At 43.3% G+C, this 21,503-nt stretch overlaps 1 protein-coding gene across 1 annotated transcript in view; it reads right to left on the bottom strand.

The window, feature by feature from the left end:
- Positions 1–20,401, bottom strand: part of ptprsb (protein tyrosine phosphatase receptor type Sb) — a 51,077-nt gene extending 30,676 nt beyond the window's left edge. The window contains exons 1-5 of the mRNA XM_084546249.1: positions 20,229–20,401; positions 16,413–16,561; positions 15,203–15,344; positions 7,919–8,107; positions 562–672 (exon numbers count right to left, since the gene is read on the bottom strand). Coding sequence (XP_084402375.1) covers positions 562–672; positions 7,919–8,107; positions 15,203–15,344; positions 16,413–16,561; positions 20,229–20,373 — 736 coding nt within the window. The 5' untranslated portion in view covers positions 20,374–20,401. The remainder of the gene's footprint in view (positions 1–561; positions 673–7,918; positions 8,108–15,202; positions 15,345–16,412; positions 16,562–20,228) is intronic.
- Positions 20,402–21,503: the final 1,102 nt, after the last annotated feature.

Here is a 21,503-nt window from a genome sequence, read left to right as displayed (position 1 = left end):
CACACACACACACACACTGCACACACACTTTTCTGATATCCCACGCAACATAGAAAGTAGAACTTGTAAATGTGAACATTGGATGTGGTCTTTGAGCCATAAGCCAGTGATAAACCAGCACCCACAGACAGAGGCTGGAAATTAATCTGGGATCATGTGGGTGCTCATTAAAGTAAACACTCTAAAGTCTTAAATTTCATTCCAATCCTCAATCAAATTATTTTTCCTTTCAATCTGCCTCTAGTACAGAAGCCACTTTAGCAGACGGATCAGTGATGTTTCCATGCAGTTAAACCGAGGTGCGTTCCCAACTCTACGCTCGCTTTGGCGACATGAGCTCGCACCAGGGTTTAAGGTGGACTCGTTAAAGGTGGTAGTGAGAAATACCAAACAAGAGGGTCGACATATATTGTAGACAATGAATGGGTTAGTAATTCTCGTTTAAGAGCACAGTAATGGAGAAGAGGTAGCTTTGTTCAGAATGCCAGCAGCACCTTAACAGTAGTGATTTCTGTGCGTTTGTTTTCTTTGTGCGCGTTTCGTTCTGTGATCAGGTCCTACCTCTCACGTATAGATTTGCGGGAGAGGAGTAGCGCACGCCTTGAGAGTTGGTGGCCACGCACTCGTACTTCCCTTGGTCTGTTTCCTCGCTGTTCTCGATCTGCAGCGCTCCTGCAACAGAGAAAAAGATGTTCGGTTGAGTTTAGTGCAAATGTTCCCGCTGCCGGGGGGGCCTCCCTTTGCATCTTTTTCATCGTTGGAGATCTCGTCTGCTCCTCTGTTTCTGTTATGGCTTGACCCTGGGGTATCTGCTCGCCTATTGCTTCAACATCCAATAAAGCCGGCTCGTTGTTATTTCTGTGAGGCTCTGACTGAATGGGCCGCGCTCTCATATACCAGAAGTTGTAAAGGAACTGAGCGCTTTTTCCTCTACACACCCACATCTCCCCTCCTCCTCCTCCTCTTCCACCTCCTCCTCCTCCCGAGACGTCAAAAGAAACAGCAACGCATTAAAATTCAGAAATCCCTTCCAAAAAGTTTGCAAGTCAAAAACAAGTCACAAAAGGACTTTTTATAAACTTAGATGACACTTAAAGGGCCTTTAGTTGTATACCTCTGTACCAGCTAGTGATTCCTCTCCTGCAGCAGGCGCACTGCTGCCATGACGGAAGCCTGTTTCTATCTTGGCAGCTAACTGGCAGCAGCTACACAGCTTTACCCCACGGCAACGACCCAGCGATGCTCTTCAGCTCCTTTACTTCCTCGGTTTTCATCCTCCTACCCCGAACCTACCGCGATAAACAGTGTCTCCCTAAATGTGCTATAATTACACACAAAACTCGTCAGGTGTGCTTTTGTATCTTTTGTTTCACAGGGTGCTATTCTTGCCGCTGTTATTATTGTTTTTGTTTTTTTTTCTATCGGCCTTTTGAGTTACTCGCAGAGTTTTTTTTTTATTTATTTATTTATTTTTTTGCTCTTTCAGTTTGCTCTGTCACATTCTTCTCATCTGAAACTGACTTTGACATGGAGCCTGAGGTGGAAGCACAATACCGCGCATTACTCTCTGCTGCACTGCACAGCACACACACACACACACACACACATTATGAGAGGGAGAGACGCATGCGAACAAGTGTGTAGATAAACAGGCATACACACACACACACAAAGGGCAGGTTTAAGCCTCATAAAAAAGTACTATGTTTTCTATCAAATCTTCTGTGAGACTGAAAAAAAGGCATCTGGCTCGTAAGAGATGTAGAGGGATATAAGAAAAAACAGAAGATAGTATGCTCTTTCGCATAAACACGGCGGGTGAACACAACCTCGAGTAGTAACACCATAAACGTAAAAATACTCAAATAAAAAAAAAAACAGCACGCAGAATAGCATCTTCTATAATATTGCAGTATTATAGCACAGTGGTGCTATTTTCTCCATGTGCACCAGAAACAGATTTATAATTCACACGTTTTTGTTTTTGAGATTAACTGAGATGGACCAAACTTTTAAGTGGTACATGTAGTCAAGATAGATCTGCACATAAATAGACCTAAAAATAGAAGAATCCTCAGCTAGAGTAACAGAGGGATTTCTCTAAAGCTGTTGGATGTACAGTGCAGGCAGAAGTAGCCATATTTGGCAAAAGATGGGAGAGCTCGCAGACTACAGCTGTAGGACAGTTTAATCTACATTAATGCAGATTTTTGAGCAAATAATTAATCATTTATCAAATAATTATTCACCATGGCAGTCAAAAAAAAAAAAAGCAGATAAATAGCAGATCCAGTATTTCTCTTTGAAATGTAATGTATTCAGAATAGGCTCTGGGGAATTCTCAATAAAAGGAACCTAATATCTGAGTGTGGATGTACTTACAAGTCCCTTTCCATCATGTACTTAGGCACGTACAATTTCTGTGCATTTTGGACAATGACACATGTCCACACTGTCTGGTTTCCGAAATGTAACAGTGAGAGGAGGCGTTCAGTAGCGAGCAGAGGCACTGCATGCCGAAGCTGACACTCATTTGCTTCCATCTTCCAAATTATCATGAAAGGAAAACAGCACGTTGCCTCCGTCTTCCCCCTTGTTTTCCATCTCTCATTTCCCGGTGGTACAGGGAAGAGTTGGGAAATAAAAAGGAATGCATAATCTGCTCCATTATCAAAGTCTCTGCTGCAGAAAATGGTAGAGGCAGAAGGAGAAGACTGAGCGGAGAAGAGGTGGGACAGGACAGGTGGAGCTCTGCAAACAAGAACTAATCTGACAGCTGGAAGCAGCTCATATGGCTAACCATCAGCACAAATTTGAAATTGGCTATTGAAATCTTCATTTACGCACGGAGAAAGACGGGCGCACAGTATATATATGTACATATATATATACAGCAAGGTCAGCAGGCACATATAGTACATATACACACAGAGTAGACAGAAGACTGGCAACGAACCAGCACCATGAAAGCCAGCGCAGAAAAGCAGAGCAAAGAGCTGCATGGAGGAAAGTAAACGCTGAGATAAGAAGAGGGAGAGCAGTTTGTTAGCCAGTCTGGAGGATGCTGACAGATTCGGAATGAGATGTGACTTAAGTAAATTGAGCTGCTGTGAAATCGTGGACGGTGTATTATGTCTGCTGGTCTGAGACTCAGCTGATCAGATGACAACAGATACCGCTAACCCGATAGCTCCGGAGGAACATGTAGGTCAAACAGATCACCAGGACTCCAGTCTCCCATGAGGTGAGAGATTAATTGAACTGGAGGCTGGACTCTGCCAACTAACAGTTGTTTCATTTTCAAAGCAGTTTCCTGGGATTTGAAGAGAAAAAAACAAAACAGCGAAAAGCAATGATTTTAACATTGGTTTAGAACTAGTCGACTAGCAAATAATTAATCAAACAAAAATGTGCAAAAACCTACAGGTCCTGTTTTATTTCTGCTGCTTTTTTATATATGTCTGCTTTAATGTAGACATCCATCATGTGATAATTCAAATTATAAAAAAAAAAAAATATTCTAAATATAAAAATATATTCATCATCTTGTACTGCTTTCCAGATCTTCTGAAAGCCATGCTCTATTAAAGGATGTCTCTTGCTCAACCTCGAATGCCCTACCAAATTTTATTGAAGTCATGCTTGAGACATCCCGCCGACTAATGAACAAGCAAACAGGACCAAAAATAACCTCAGTGGAAACAGGATTTAATGATGAAAGAAGCAACGTTTTGGGTCAGTTCTGATCAGAGAATCCGTCTTCAAAACAAATATAAAATCTGTGCACTGCCTGTGAAAAGTAAATAGAATACCGCCTTAAAATTTGACGAAACTGCTCTTGTGTTTGTGTGTTAACAGAGAAAACCCTAAACCGTGACTGTTACCTCTGATCAGATCACAGTTCTCAGGTAAGACAGGTCCATCCATTACCCAGCAGTCAACCTCTGCGTCCGTACAGGATGCCATCTGTTAACAGTCCGTTAAGTGCGTAGGTAAACTCTACAGATCTCAGACGCAAATGTCAGAAAGACGGAAAACATTGTCAAGGTTCTCCTCACGTACACCTAGACTGCTGCAGCAGATGGCTTGGAAAAATAGACGGCTACCTTGTCGAGGTATAAAGATGTCAGGAAGAGTTCAGCTATACAGCGCGACATATGTTTCTGTCCCCGGGGAACAAATGGAGCGCGTACGTGCAGGTTTGAGATCAGTAAACACGGTGTTCATGACCGTCAACAGCCATGGACAGTAACCCGCAGTAGAAAGCCCCCACACAGATGACGGATACTAATGGGCTGTGAAATGGCTAAGAGTCATCTTGTGCGAGACTCGAGTGCAGACATTCTCTGTATCATTTTTCATCTTCACCCGTACGGTGCATAAAAGTATACCCAAGACCCGACGGAGAGAAAGAAAAGACGAGACGGAGAGAGAAAACAATGATCGTGCCCCAAAAAACAGATTCCTGGCCATTATCCAACGAGACCACGCAGGCGCCCTCTAAATCAGAGGCGCTGCTCGGAAGGAGCCTCCATTAAACGCATCTTAAAGGAGCGCTTCATCTATAACGCGTTGCGCCGCTATTTTGTGCCTAGCTCAGGTGTAATTGATTTCCTCCAAGTCATTTCGCTGCAGCGTTCAGATCATTATGCAGCGCTTTCTGTTGTCCGGGTTTGTGATGGTTTTGGTGATTTTGAATCCTATAAAAGGCTGCAGTGGATCTCACTGAGCCATTTGTCTTGCGACTGTTTCACCGATGTGATACTGTATGTGTGTGAGCATACCGCACCGGCGGATCTGCATCATGTCTGTGTGACAATCTACAAAGGACCAAGTGAAACTTAGTAGGAGAAACTATTATAACATTCACAAATTTAGGTCTAAAGAATAAGTACGGTTTCTGTTGCTCTGTATCAATAGGAAATATCAAAAGCTAGTTTAAAGATGCATGACTGAGGAAGACTCTCTGTTGCCTCAAGGCACAAGCATTGATAATAGATAGAGAATGAGAAACAATCACTACAGTGCTTTCTTTGCCATGCCTCTGATGTTTCTGAAGGGATTTCTTTGGAACCTATTCTTGTTTTTGGATGTTTTTTTGGGAGTATATCTACTGTATTGTTTCCCCTTGCATCCCTGCAGCAGGAAAACTTTCTATGACACCACACTCTCCCCACACTGCAGACTGGTAGCTGTCCATCTTTTACACATCAGCAGGTTATTGGAAATTATGCTTAAGTTGTCACGTGATTTTCGTTGTGTTGCTGCTGTCTGATTTGCGTCAGTCCTTGGGTACCTTTAGGCTGCTCACTGACGTCATCGAAGGTAGGAGTGTTTTTTCTACGCATTCAGGTGATTTTCACCCGACGTTAGTGAAATCTGGCACGTCAACAAGTAAAGAAAACATAACTAAATGTAGCTCAGAGGTTGCGCTAGACTTTTTCGTTGTCTGTCATTTTGACTGACAGGGTCATAAAATCCCATCATGTTCTAATTATGTCACTCGCCACCAAGTGGTCGGGGGTGCGATTGCAATCTGTCAAAATGACAGATGGCCTTCAGATTTTTCCGTCACAGTTTTAAAAAAACGGTCAATGACGGAAAATATTCGGTTAACGCGACCCCTGAGGTAGTTTTACTTCAGCAATCGCTAGCTACACATATTTATTCTTTGATACTAAAGCTAGCTAAGCGGTCTTGGAATCTGCATGTAATTCTTATGAATAAATATCATGTAGGGGTAATTCATTTGGTCAAAAACATTTTCATAGTCAGCTCATCAATTTTACCCACTCAAAAAGTGGCATTTTTTTACTATGTCTTCCTCGGTTATGCAGGAAGACTGTGCCTTTACTGGACAAGTCTTACATGTCCCAGGAACGGGTAGACCAAATTTCAATTTCGTTTTTTCAATGAGCTATTCATTTCATTTTTGGAAATTTTAGAGCCTTTTTATAGGGGCCCCATGACACCTTTTTTTGTTTGTTTTATGAGATGTTTTATAGTTGAATTTACCATGTATTGTTTTATTTCAATATAATGTATTTTTTATCGGGTACATTATATCAGGTGAAATATACGGTGTTAGTGATGCTGTTACTAATTATAATGTTAGTGTTCTAGGGTTAAGATTAGGGCTAAAAAAGGGTCTCTCCACAGAAACAGTGTACCTAGAGTACCTTCAAACAGCAAGTAATACCCAACCATTCTCCACACGTTGTGCTGTAGTAAGAGCGATGCGCTGCATGTGAAGAATACGAATGAGCAAAAAAAAAAACACAAGAGCAAAACTGTAAGGAATGGATTAAAGGATATGTTGAGCTGCTCTTGAATTGAGCAGAACACATTAGCATGTCCTGCGGCTTGTTCACTACCTCCAATGATTTGAACATGTTGCTATTTCCAAGGAGCACCATCATATTTGGCTAATGTTCTTTGTTTTCCGGCCAAAATAAGGAGTTCCTCGTATGCATGGGAGCTGGTCATGGATGGATTTGTCCTGCTCTTGTACTGCATTTGGGAAGGTTTCCACCCAAGCAACCCTGTCGCAAAGTTGAAACCCAAAACAGAATTACATTTGCCAGATTTGTTAATTAGCCCTCGGCCTGAAGCCCATAAAAAAGTTAAATTTCAAACAATAGGCATAATTCTAAGCTCACTTGCTTAACTATTGTAGTGTGTTGTCTACACTGAGCAAAGCATCCAAACAGGGGATTATGTTAAATCGGTCTAAGCTTACCTTGACTGCACTATAACTAATTAGCTTTACCCAGTAATAAAAAATGATGTTGTTCTCACTTGTGCTACACGGGCCGCCAGCCGTTGAGGATGCTCAGTTATTTTCTTGCTGTTTGTTGCTTCAGCATCAGCCTTAAAGCATGATACTGCACATTTATTTTAGCAATATAATGGGAGATTCTGCAAATGGAGACGCAGCCGCGTAAGTTGACAGGGGCCACTGGTGATCGGTGAGGGATACTGGCTGACAGCGGTGGAGATATCAGAGCTGGCGGGACGGAGGAGCACACAGAATATGGATGAAACAACAACAAAATGGTTTCGCCTCACCATCACTTTCAATCCCCCCGGGGATGGCTGAGTGAGAACGGCTCAGAAAAAGCGTGCCTGCCTACTCTAGGAGACACTGTATCATCTGTACAGAAGAGCATAAACAAAGATGAACAAACTGTCTTAAGCTCAAGATGTGATTCCTCTGTATTTATCTCTCGATCTGTCTGCGCAGACACAGTTTCTTCTTTCTCTAACGGCCAAAAAAATAAAGAATAAAATAAAGAACTTTCCTCCCTCCCTTCATCTCTTTCAGTCGATTGCCAAGTGATTTTACCTTCACATTTCTAGACATTCATTTCACACAGTTTCAGGCTGGGCGGGTCAGGATAAGAGGAGCATCAGTTAAATGCGGAAGGTGAAGAAACTCCTATTCCTGCATCTATTGATTTTGAGATCTGAGAAAAGAGAATTATGGTTGTTCGGAGGTGGATTGATTATTATATTAAGCGTTTATTTCAAAGTGGAATTGCTTCACTTCTTTTGGTTTGAATTCTGCTGTGTGTTTTTGGCATTTACGATTCACAATGGAAAGAGCGTTCTGTCTTTAAAGCGACATCTTTTCATAATCTTTTCTCCCAAATGTTAATAAAACAGCATTTGTTTTCCTTGGCTTAAGGGTGGCACAGCTATCCGTTTTTATGAAATTGGCTTTAAAAAGGTTTTATACCCCCAAAGGATGTAGATAAACTGAGAGAGCAACGTGTAATCCCTCAATCATAATTAAAAACATCATAATCACCAAATTTAGAGCAGCGGGGATTTACCTGATAAAAGCCCAAGCATTAGATGCGCTGTTTGTTTAGATGCTGGCAAATGAAATAATGGGACTAAAAGGCATCAATCTCACCTGATCGAAGCTGTTTGATGCGGCCCTGGCTGGTGCTGGTGTCCACGGGCAGGAAGTCTTTGAACCAGGAGATCTCTGGGTCTGGGATGCCGCTGGCTGCGCACAGCATGGTGGCCGTCCTCGTCCGCTCCACCACCTTCAGCTGGGGGCCCATGTCAATGCTGGGGAAGCCAAACGGCAACAGGTCCTCTGAAAGGAGCGGGAATAAAAGAAATAAGAGGATGCTATACAGAATGAATCCCAATGGTGCTTTCAGCTTTTAAACATTTTACATGTATAATACCCAGCATGTCCATATTAGCTTAGCATGTAAGCTAAAGCTAATGGTGCTAAATATAAAAAAGCAACTCAGGCTGATGGGAAACGTAAGTAGTTTTGCTAATATTTTGGGGGTTAGCGCTACACTAATATTTTTTTGGCACCATGGAGCTGCAGCTTTCCTAACGGCAGCTTTTAATTGCTCCGCGCAGAAACACGGTTTGCATTCAGCCCCAACTTTCCTTCATCTGTGTTGAAGCGCGAGAGCTGCTCACACATGCAGCGTTGTGAGAGCCACTGTTGCCCCCTTTAACATCTGCATACCCTTGAAAGGGGAGATAGTGGGAAAGACAGCGGGGCCACTATGGCCTCCGCGATCAAAGCCTCGTGTTCATTCCTGCTGCTAGCTAGTCATTAGGTGATACAGCAGGCGGGAGGAAACCACAGCTAGGATTTTGTGTGTGTCTGACAGACCGTTTTTCAGAGGAGTACAAACATGCCGCCCAGTCAGCAGGAGTTACTTAAGTGTTGACACATGAACGCACACGCAGCCGCACGCACACACACATATAGGGAGATGATTCCTAACCTAGAAACACAGGTGTTAGGTGGCTGTGGCAGTAAACTGCGAGTTTCTCAAAGGTGTGGCCCTTTGCTGTGTGCTGGTAATGATTCCTGTCTAATAACTATGCAGAGAGCTTCTCAGAAACAGCAGCAGCAATTAGAAGCTGGGATCAAGAGGAGGGGCAGGGCACTGGGGGTAATAAGGACTTGTTAGCAGTAATTGTTAAAATGTACCAACGATTAGAGAGGCCGATCTGGGATGTGTCCACATGCGTCTGGATGTGTCTGATTACGGCGGGGTTGCAGTGCGTGCACGTCGCCCGTGCGCGCATTCGCTTCTATAGCAATGCTCTCATTAGCATGTTCACAGATGCGATGCGTGGAATAATGTAGTGTGCGGAAAAGGAAGGTGTGCGCGCAGAAAAGCAGTCGCTCCCTGCCTCACGCACGCGCGAACACATTCTCATACACTTTCTCTGGTGAATGAGATTAAGGATCTCAGTGACAACAGTCCAGATGGCCAGACACGTAATCAAGCATCTATCAGCCCTCCTGCTTCCTCCTCTCCTTACCCTTTTAACCACTCTATCTCTCTCACACATACACACTCACACCTCCTCCATACCTGGAACTATAATTATATATTCCACTTTTCAACAGCGGTAAAGCAATTATCAAGCCGTCAATTTGCTCGGCTAACAAATAAAATCCATCAGAGCCTTTTGATTGTCGGGCGCAACAAAACTTGTTAAGTTTGTCAGCTCGAGCCCGGCATCACAGACAAATGTGGAGCTGAACACAGTTCGAGATGCAGACCAGTGCACCGTCAACTGTCTGTGTGTTTTTCCTCTGCTCCTTTCCTCCTCCGGGCTCCCTGCTACCTAACCACATGACAGACATATACCATCTGTTCGCACACTCTCTGCGATGGGGATGAGAGGCTGAGTGGAGATAGGATCTATTGCTCTCCTTCTCTCTTTCTACAGTCATCAGCACTGGAGAGACCCCATCAGATAGGAATGTCAAGCTGTTGCTGATGCTGTGGCTAAAAGGAGGAATGAGAGGAGGAATGCCAACAAAGGCAAGAGTGGAATCAGAGCTCAGAGTGGAGCCCGGTGGTGATGTGTAGTGCAGCGACCAGACACCAGAAAATGGAGACTACAGTGGGCTGAGTGGACCACCCTGACCCCCCCTTTCCCTCCCATCCTCCCCCTCTGCCACCACCTGCCTCCCCTCTTCACCGTCCGCGACTGATCAATGCTAATGATCCACCTGAACGGAGGCCAGTGGTATGGCCATTGATGAAACGGGGAAGAGGAGAAAGGAAGGAGAGGAGGGAGATCGATGGGCAGGTCAGGAGGCGAGCTCCCCCGGGGTGAGGGATATGCTGGGCCTACATCTGCTCCCCTCTGCACTCCCCCCAACCCCACCCCTCTCCTGAGAGGGTTCAGATGGTCTTTTTATCACTCCGCCGGCTACCGCTACATGGACTCCCTGGCTGTTAATTAGAACACGCCACTGCACTGGGCTCGGGGCATGGGCATGTGTGTGTGCGTGTGTGTCTGTGGGTGTGGGTGTGCATGTGCGTGTGTGTAGCTGTGCTGTAGGGGGTCTGGGTCCGTATTTTGGTAGAGAAATAGGAGACAGACAGACAGACAGACAGACAGACAGACAGACCACACATATTAACAAATAAGCATCTAAAGGAATCATAATATGTCCCCTTATGTAAATTTAGATTATAAATCTACAGCCAGCCTTCTTTCTGGATTAGGATTTTGTTCCATACTGCAGAACAACATAAGAGGTAAAAATGCAGGAAAAAAAATGTCTTGAGAAAATCAGAAAAAATGTGTGTGTTAAAACCACATTTAGCCTCACTAACACATTGCAGCAGATTCATATGCAGCCCCATAGATAAGCCAGTAAACAGATGGTTGAGCTGGACACTAAAGTACAGTTCACTAGAGAGGAGAATGGGGAGCTACAGGTATTCAGCCTGGCTCCGGGATGAGTCAGCCTCTGCTTGAAATAGATACTGCGGGCATGGCCTTGATCACACTTTTTACCAAATGAATCATTTATCAAATGCAAACGCTGCTGCACAAAAGTAGCGCTTATTTTTCACCTCCTGGTTAAATTGATAAGACAGCCTATGGAAAAAAAAATGCGCCATGTGTGTGTAAACACTGCGTGTGTCAACAGTGTTTGGGGGAACATTGGCAACGGCCGAGCATCATTGTTCCCCCGGAGCTTTGTGTTTGTGTGTGTTTGTGTGTATCAAGAGGTTGAGAGCGTTCGTTTTGGCCTGGTTATGTTTGCAGAAGGGCAATCAGGCCTCGTGCCCAAAACCAGTCAGGGGAGCCAACCAGATCTGGGCAAATACGCAATTTGTGTGTCCGTGCACATACGGACACACAGACTAGAATCACGGAAAGACACATACACCCAAAGAGTCAAACACATAATGCATACGATGCAAACAAACAAACATGGATCCAGGCTTTCTTTCCCTGTGTGTTTGTGTTTCCCTCTCACATTAACCATCAAGAACACACACACATACAAACACTCACTTCCCCACAGAAAGAGCATCCTTTCTCCTGGTTAAGAAACAGGTTGCCTATTCATCTTTCAGTTCATTTCAGAGGGAAATGGCCATGTGCATGAAAGCAGCCGGAATAAAAGCCGATCTCAGGGAGCCTGATTCAGGATTAATCTGCCAGCACTCAGCAGTCTTCAGAGGCTGTAATGCTTTGACTCCTATAGACTGCAGGAGGGCTGAAGGGGAGCACTTTAAATGCTAATGGACCTTTATGATAATAGATCACAACACAATGCAGAATCCAACTTAGCATTGCAGATCAAACGGACCAAAAACCCTGTGTATCTTCACCACCCTGAGCCTTCAGCGGCCTGGGACTAAACACACAAAACGTGATGATCCCATATGTAAAACTCATGTATGTATCATCTACAAACATGCATAAAGAATAGACTGCAAGACAGAAAGGAGAGAATTAAAACATTGAAGAAGGGCCATATGTGATGAAAGAGCCAGTTCTCCACTCAAGGAGTGTAATCCTCTTGCAGGCTGAGTTGATACTCTCAGTTGTTTCCAAACCGAAATGCTGCTTGAGCCGCCGGCCTGCCAATGCAGCAGATGCCTGGAGGGAATCACTGATCTGACTCTGTTGTTCATATGAAGGGTGTACGCGGTGGTGGCAGTACATCTCTCCTCCCCCTTCTCTCTCTCACCCTGTTCCTCCCTCATCCCTCACCTCCCTTTCTCCAAAAATGGGACACTGAGGAGGTGAGTATAATCAGGATTACTCTCACAAACCAGTCATGCACGCACAGATATATACGTGCACATACACACATCCATAAAGGAAGAAATCCACGCATTCACGCACATACGCCGTCGTGAAGGTCGTGCTCACAGAGACACACATATACAGTGCTGCAGCGATGAGAATCTCTCGCCCACCAGAGGTTTTCAAACATGCAAAACTGCAGATATCCATGTCTCCTGAAGGCAGAACACAACTGCAGTGTCCATAGAAAAGAGCAGATTGGATAGAAAGATGATGGGGTGGAGCAGTCTGTAAAAATGCGACAGAAGGAGCCATGAGAGAGTTTGAATAGACAGTGAGGGTCAGGCAGAATAGAAAGAAAATGAAAGAATGAATAAAACAAAAGAGAAGAAATTAGAAACGGATATAGCTCTGGGCCGGAGACGAGGCTGCTCAAGTCAAAGGCAGACGGATATTGTGAGGTAAAAAGAGAGGAGGAAGAAGACAAGGTAATGGGATGGGTGATGTGTGATGATGGTGGTGATGGCACAAAAAGAAAGTTCTCCCCGACCATAACCCACCGCATCTCCATCCATTAGGTAGCCTATAGAGTGGCAGCAAATATCCTGTGGCCAGCCACAAGCCCCTCACCCTGTACAACACGGCTATTAGTCTCGGTCGACCATTGTACAAAATGATGAGATGAAACACATCAGGGGATGAAAAGACTTTTCAGTGGAAGTGGAAGGGTTTTGACCAGTAATGGAAAGCCTCCTTTCTACTTCAGCGGTTGGTGGACCTTTTTTTCTAGTGAATTATTCTTTTTTTTTTTTTTTTGGAAAAGATTGACTCAAGCACAATTTCTGCAGACTTTTCTGCACTTAATAGCATTCTTGGATCACATGATCTACTGTGGATAATATCACTCAAACTGTACAGCACTGGGAACAAACAGTCAAATAAGCCAAAGCGTTAAGTTTAATATTCTTACAAATATACTTGTAAAGTGGTTGGAGGTATCTTGAATGTCCCTTTATGTTTCCTGCAAATATGCTGCGTGACTTCTTCTGGAGCACTCTTAAGGCTTGAAACCATTAGTTTGAGCAACAGTGTAACATATAATTTGGTTCTTGAAAAAAAAAAAAAAAAGTCACAGGCATTTAAAAATATATATAGAGAAACAAAGCATGGGCCCCACAGAGCTTCTTGGTAATAAACGTTGTATTTTGCTGCCCAGCAGATTAACATGACAAAAAAAGGTCTTCATGTTGTATGAACCCTATAACACATTCAGCAGTCTCAAATGGTCACAAACTTTCTCATTCTCTTGTTCCAAAATGCAATGATGGAGCACTCTTAATGCGCTAGAGCTATAATTCATACATCTGGTTGAAATCTTACCTTTAGCAATCACTGTTGAATCTTATAAGTAATTAGTAATGAGTAAATATTTCTTTAAATATTATATACACAAACATGATTACAGAGAATTAAAGCTAAAATTATTCTAACTTTAACCTACGATATCTTTAAAGGACGAGTGTATGGGATTTAGTGCCATCTAGTGGTGATGTTGTGGACTGCAACTAAATAAATACCCCACTCTAGAGTCAGTGTTTGATTTGTCTGTTCTGTGCTACAGAAGAAACATGCTGGACGTGGTATAGTCTGGAGTTATGTGGGATCACACATGAATGAAAATACAATTATGAATACTTTATTCCATTTCCATTATCTGAGTCATATACACTGGTCCTATAAATTATGTATTTAAACTCGTAAAGATGAATCTAGGCGCTGGGTAATGTGGATAACTTTTATACCCCAACATTAAATTTTATGAAAAATCTTGTAAATGTTTTTCTTTTTTTTCTTGGATAAGATAAACCAAAATCCAAACCTTTAAAAAACTGATCTGAAAATAATATATAAAAAAATCCATCTTAATTTGCAACAATCCCACAATGACAGTGATAGCTAAAAAAATATGGCTAAATCAGATGGCCAATGCATTTATATTATCTGACCAGCACAGATTATATTGCACAGCCTACATGACTCTGCAAAATGTACATGCAGAATCATTGCCTCTTTTGGAAACTAAATCAAACCCATCTCTGTATTATGAGTCCTCTGAAAATTGTAATTATTATGACTAACTACAACTCTAAATCTGATGAGTGGTTTGGGTTAAATATTGTTTCATTCATTGCTGTCGTGTGTTTTGTTCCACTGCAGAAGGACATCACAGTACAAAGACCTCATTGTGGGTTTACTCAACCAGGAACACAGCCACACACACTGGGAGGTTCACCCTTGAGGTGTAGTTTATGTGGTAATGTGCCTTAGATTGGTGCCGTGTGTGCAGAGATGATGGGCTGGGTAACAGATGGACAGGAGTCTATTCCCTGGGCTACCAGCCTTCTGCTTACCACATAGCCCTGCCAACTCCACAATCCTCATCCATCTCCTGCACTCCCACACCCACACCACCTCTGACATCCTATTTCATCTCTATTGTTTCACACCATCTTGTTGTGTTACTCAACTTACTCCCACCTCCTCGCCCTCCATCATACTCGACCTCTCCTCAACCTTTTCCTCCCTCTTTCTTTCTCCTCCTCAATTACTTCTGGCAAAAAGGGGGTTGTCTGCCAAACGGGGCCTAATCCCTTGATTTTTCTTCATGTAGTAACAGCCTGAGCAGCCATCCCCCTGTTTCTCCGGTCATTCCTGCTGTGTTGGGCGGACGGCCAGTGCTCAGATCCCAGGCGAGCATCCACATGCTAGAACTTTATTTCAAAACATGTTGGAGGATCACGTTAGATAAGTTTTCCTCTAAGGAGACAATGTACATTAGATTAACACCCTCAACCTGGCCAGGAAAAGCAGTGATTACATCAAGCTGGGATGATAAAATACCCCTTAGCTAGCATGGTGGCTGGCCATCTCTGTGGCCAGATCACGCTCGGCTGCACTCAGAGGGACTATAAAAAGAACAGTTCACTGCAGCCTGTGCAGGCTGGGTGTGGCATCGCTCTATTGTCACATCTACAAATGACAGCCCAGCGAAGCGGGGACAGCGGTTGAAGCCAGGTGCGCACACGTGAAAAGAAAGCACCTCGCAAGCGGGAAAGGAATGTGTGTGTGCGCTTTTGTGTCTTACCTCGGATAATGGCCAGCTTTGCAGTGACAGACACCTCCCCTTCACTGTTGCGTGCCACACACTCGTAAATGTTCTCATCTCGGGGTGCTCTGAGTGGTTGGATCCTCAGCACAGCACCTGCACCCTCGTCAAACTCTACAGTCTGGACAGCCACAGAAGCACAGAACAAGACATATTAGACACAGCACAGTGACTGCATAAATCCTACTATTATAACGGTAAACTAGGATGTTGCATGACTGCACTTAAACATGGCTTTTGCTTCAAGTATTATTATGACAAAGCATATATAGTTAAATAATTTATGGTTCTTTCAAAAAAAAAAAAAAATACTGTTCTCTTTACAGAAATGCTGGAGGTCAGGCAGAGATACAAAACATGTACCTGTACACACGTTCCTGAAGCTGGCAGGGAGTCTGTGTCTTGCACAAAGACACTTCAGCCGAGTAGATACTTACCAGAGTGGACCGGGGAATCTGCTTCCTCTGGTTGAAATGTGGTATCTCCAAGCATTAGGTCATGTTACTGCATCAATACAGTCAAGACTCTACCACGCTACAGGAATTAACAACTCTCCAGACTAGCCTGCTTTACAACGTTGTGCATTTTTACAGCAATACGTGCACTCAGACAGAAAGCAACGTCTGCTAATGGCTCCATACGTTCACGTGTCTTTTGCAGAATGCTGTGAATATTAATTAAACCTTACAGCCAGTGCTTGCAAGAATATTAGACTGTTGTCTAATTATTATTTTTAAGAGATTTTGCACACATTCAGGCATAACATAACACAGATTAAATCAAAAACATATTCTATTAGTTTAAGTATTTTTTCTTTAACTTTGAACAAAAGCAATCCCTCTTCTAATGGTCTTTATAATTAGCTTAACTAATCATCACAGATGTACCCTCATATTAGGTGAACAAATGAGAGTCATATTTATATTTAATTAAATGTTGAACTTTTAATTTACGAAACGTATAGATGCACTATACTGAATACTTGAGAATGCAAAACAGAATTATAATGATTTATTTTAAAACCACTAATCTATTGGAACCTATCTAGATATAGACATACAATATAACCTCGGCGTAGTCATTACCGTTGTTTAAATTCATATAATATGACATCTGTTGTGCATGGATAAACATATTTGTATTTGTCATGCTGCTACAGCAAGAGTTGACCATTGTGCACTGTGACAACCACCTCGATACGCTGGGAGTTGACCTTCTTGCCCTTCTTGTTCCAGTAGACGACAGGCTTGGGATTGCCCGTGGCCTGACAAACAAATGATGCCACACCCCCGGACACTCCGATCTGGTCTGTGGGAATCTTGGTGAACTTTGGGGGAGCTGAGAGGCAGAGAGAGGGAAGAGAGGGAAGAAGAATCAAACACACAAGCATGAAAGCTGACACCTTTAAACCCAGAGGACATCAAACCGACTCCATAACCACTGACAAGCCCCCGCTGACCACGCCCCATTTCACTGTCAGTGACTGGTCAGGCTGACTTGCGTTCTGATGGCTGTGTGTTGTGCTTACTTCCTGGGTATCATCTAGAGGACAAGCTGAAGGACTTCCTGTGGGTCATAAATAAAAGATGGGGCCGAGCTTCAGAGGAGCATCTCTCTCTCTCTCTCTCTCTCTACGTCTCTCTCACTCTGCTCCCCCCAGGGCAGGCTACCATTGTACTGCATGCAGCATAGGCTGTCATGACACATGAGTGTTTCACAGGTAGGACAAGTGTTGGCTGCAAATTCACAGCATATAATTGGTTTAAATGTATTAATACCAGAGGCGCCACTTTGTGCCTGCGCACGCTAAACACCTATAGGGGATTTTCAGTTGCTGATTCTAATGACATTAGCAAACGCAATGAACATGCTAACATTAGTTGTGTTAATGCCCCCACTTTTCCTCGGTGGAGAACTTGAGGAGAACAATCACGCCGCGTTATGTATGAGCACTGCACTCGCCCTCTGCAAGAAAACAGCAATTTCCAAGTGTGATATTGAGCCAACAGTACTGAACCTACACTTTTCACAGCGGCTGAGTCAGATCAGTCAAACAACCTCATGCGTCCACGCCTTACTGTCTGTCTGTGGCCTGTTGCCATGGTGCCCAGCTTAACTGCTCCTCCGCTACAGAGTCCCTGCTATCCATCAGGGTGAAGGCAGGATGACCCTTACCATAGCAACCTGGATCCCTCCTCCTGGGTGAGGTCTTGCTGTGTTGATTCACTTCTAACTGAAGACAGAGCCGCAACAGAATAAAAATCGTGCCTATCAAGAAATCGCCAGCAGATTCTGAAGCCCGCTGGCACTTCTTCCCACTACTGCTTACTTCACTGGTTAACAGCCACGCAGACCACTTTCCAGTTTCACTACAATGCCTTGACAGAAACCCGAATAACATCACGTCAAAAGACGGCTCCCCACGCTTGTTTCCTCTATAAGACCCACTCTGAATGTCACAAATAAAGTGGTTTCATTTTATGCTTGCCATAATCCTCAACAGGAAGAAGCAAAAAGCAGCTACAGTATAGTCAATCAGAACAAATTTATTCCCAGCGTTTCAGGACTCAGGAGCAGAATATTTTTCTGCCTGCTAGACTGTTAGATATGCACACAGAGTATTGAGCAAACTGCCCTTTTCCCCTGCCAACAATATGAAAATGTGAACTATAAAAAGTCCACAAACTGTCATGGTTGAAACCACTTTCTCCTGGCTATCGGATTACGAATGAATCTCATGTTTTTCTTACGGCTTGAACATGGTTTTCAGTGGCTTTACGTCGCAGCCAAAATGTTGTCTATGTTCTCTTAAATGCACTTTAACACCAATCCTCGTGCAAAACCGACCCCCCCTCCCCACTGGCAGTGTTACCACTTAAGCCTCTTCTGAAAGCCAGAGAAAAGCCCTGCAAGGCAAAAGGCTCTGGATGGATTTGCACTGACCAGAAACCTGTTATGATCAGAAGGTTCTAGGAAAAATGAAGGACTAATGAGGAAGTCTGTCTCTGTTGCCATGGACTGGACAGGACTGCCACTGACCTATATTGGTCTATTTTTAATGGAACACCTTTGTAACATGAAGTCATTTGACCGAACGACCAACTACCGCTGCGCTCAGACATAACTGGCACCAGCAGGTAGAGAGTCGTAATGTATTCAGCCACGCGAAGAAGTATTTGAACTCAGAGGTTGTTTCGGGTTATTAGACTATAATCAGGTTATGCTTAGGAGAATTTGTTTTGAGGAAACTAATGTAACATTTGGGTGAAATGCCTTAAAAGAAATTGCAGGTATTAAGCTCAACCAGCTGTGGTCTGACAAGCCTTTAAGCCACATTTAATAATGCATCTCTTCCTGTTTGTGTGTCTTTGCTGCCAAATCTGTTCGCAGTTCACATTCGAATGTGTGCAACAGTTCATATCTGCGGTACAAATTTTTTTTGAGCAGGTACGTCCGTTGTGGAGATAATCTTAAATACAGAATTGAGACACATGAGGAGCAGTATTTAAAGGAATTATTTCTGGCTTGATTGGCATGTTTTTGTGCTAAAGGTTAAATCTAGAAAATATTAGTAAGGGAAATATGAATGTTTAATTTTTTTTTTTATGTTTTGCATGAAATTAATTTATTCAAGAGCAAACAGCTGGAAAAGATCTGAGCTGATCAATGAAACTACAGAGATCCAGAAAGGCCTATATCCAGCATTTAAGGATAATTTATTTTACATTATAAGGAACCTATTTTCCTTGATAAATGTCTGTTGGGAAGCCTTTACCCAAATTAAACAGGGTCAGGAGTCTAGCCGTAGCTGGTTTTCCTTGTTAGGTCTTACTGAGTTTTTCACAAAAGGCATTGTTGCGACACCGTTGGTTAATTAGGAATTCTGTCAGCTTAATTTTAACAGGCGTAAAGGGTAATCTACACGCACATCTGCAATCTAGCATTTTACAAAATGACACAAAAAGAGATTAGAGATAAAATTACAAGAATGGTTTCGAGGAAAATTCAGGTGCTCAGCAAAGCTTAAAAGTTTTGCCTTTCTAATGAAATATTTCACTCCAACTAACAAATTCACATTGTTAGTGTTTTCTTAGTTCCGCTCTCTTTCTTTGTAAAGAAGCGAGAGACCACCAGTGCGGCGAATAAATGCTTCCTGTTTTGTTCTGCCAAACAGAGCAAAACAGGAAGCACCATTTATTCACCATTTATTCACCAGTGTGGTGAATAAAAACAGAAAATGCTTTCTGTTTTGCTGTGTTTTGCATTTATTCACCATTTATTCACCAGTGTGGTTAATAAATGTTTCCTGTTTTGTTCTGTTGTTCTGATACGCCGTAGGTGGTCTAAAGAAGAGATTTCAGTCCCACAAGGCTTCAACTCAGAGTCGTCTGTTGTGTAATTCTACCTCTTCGCTGAATATAAACATAATTCACACATGACGTCAGTCTCCTCGGAGGTTCGTGGCTCTCCAACTGGCTACACAAATGGAAAATGAAAAACGCATTAGACAATTCTAATTTCCAATGATGCGAGGAGCTATCTCCCTCTTTAGCCCATCTTATCTTCCTTTAGAAAATCAGCTGGGTGACATTTTCAGAGCAGAGACAGCCGAGGCTGTGTGAGCGGGTGAGCGCGCGAGTGTGTGTGGCGACGACTGAGGCGGGAAATCTGTGGAAATGTTGTAATCAAGGAGATGATGAGGAACATGCTGATGGGACCTCCTGGCTTATCAAAACACATTAACAACGCCACAGTCCAGAGCTGATGCACCGACAGAAGGCATCTTCTGACACACATACACACGTGTACAAAAACATACACACACATCCACACTTAGTACTGACAATACACCAGCTGCCAATCTTGGCATGCATGGGTGGATGGATGGGTGGATGGATGGATGGATGGACGGATAGACAGACAGACAGACAGACAGACAGACAGACAGATAGATAGATAGATAGATAGATAGATAGATAGATAGATAGATAGATGATCATCATACCCAGTGGTCCACACATGCTGCTCGGGGGTCTGGTTAGCAGGATGATCAAAGGCAGCAGCAGACACAGGGGAGATGGGCTAAGGCAGAGCCCCATCATAGGCCTCCTGGACTGGGCCTGAACTCGGCCTGTCTTCGGTAGAGACATGCCGTCGCCGTGGGTTGGTTGGAGACGATGGAGATACAGGTAGGGCTTCACTCAACAGGGGTAGGCACTCTGCAGACAAAAATAAAAAAATAAAATAATAATAAGAAAAAAGGCCAGGCATATTTCTTTGACTCCACCTCTGACTCATCAGAGGTGGAGTCTGCTTTCAGAGCGGCATCTGAAATGTCAATGCACCACGAGGGCAGGGTGAGGGAAGAGCATAACATTTTTCACAGCGATGTAGAGAAAACATCCTCACGAAGAAAATTAAAGACAAAATCATGCTAATGCAGGATTAGTTCTTTTGATTTAGCCAGAGCACTTCTGACTTGGGATTAACAGCTCAAGCAGGCCAGCTCCGACTGAACTAATACCAGAACAAAAGAGCCACTGTTCAATAACTGTGACAAGAAACAGACCGAAATAGTTTTCAGCGTACCGCTTCTGTATTAATAAGTCTTCTTTTCTAGTGAGCCGTGAAATTAGCCGCAATGATACATTTTTAAGAGTTTTTTTTTTTTCCTTCCTTCTTCTTCTTCCTCAGAGTCCTAATAATTTCATTTTAGCTGTGGCCTAATTCCTTCTTAGCGTTCAGTATTTTAGCGTTCTGGTGGCACATAAAAGTGTTAATGCAATAATGCATCCAGAGTGTGCCAGGGTAATGGAAAACACTTAAACAAAGAGGATTGAGGGGTCAGTAGGAATGAAGCAAAATTCAATAACAAGCAAATGTATCAGAAACTGCTACTTTAATAGATGCCCCGCATCTTGTTAATCCCTTGGCTTGGAGTGGGGGATATCCATCAGCGTTTTGCTCGCTTTCCTTGCATAAACGCACGCAAACAGAGTCACACACATCTGGAAGTCTGGACATAAATCAGCTCTGTCCGCTTGCAGAGATTTAGACGAGCCGCGCAGAAGCTCCCCGTCTGGGAGTCAATAACTCCTCAGACCAATCGAACCCCTTTGACCCCCGCCCCTCAGCCCCAATGTGTCAGAGCGCAGGTGGGGAGGCCAAATGAGAAAGGAGCCTTTGTTAACCTGTCATATATCACACACACATACATGTCTCCCCTCGGGTGATAGTACAGGATAACGTATAAGCTCCCGGGGAGACGTAGTATGTATTC

The sequence above is a fragment of the Chelon labrosus genome (genome assembly GCF_963514085.1).
Source record: "Chelon labrosus genome assembly, chromosome: 6".
Classification (NCBI taxonomy): domain Eukaryota; kingdom Metazoa; phylum Chordata; class Actinopteri; order Mugiliformes; family Mugilidae; genus Chelon; species Chelon labrosus.
This window is presented reverse-complemented; position numbering and strand designations above follow the sequence as displayed.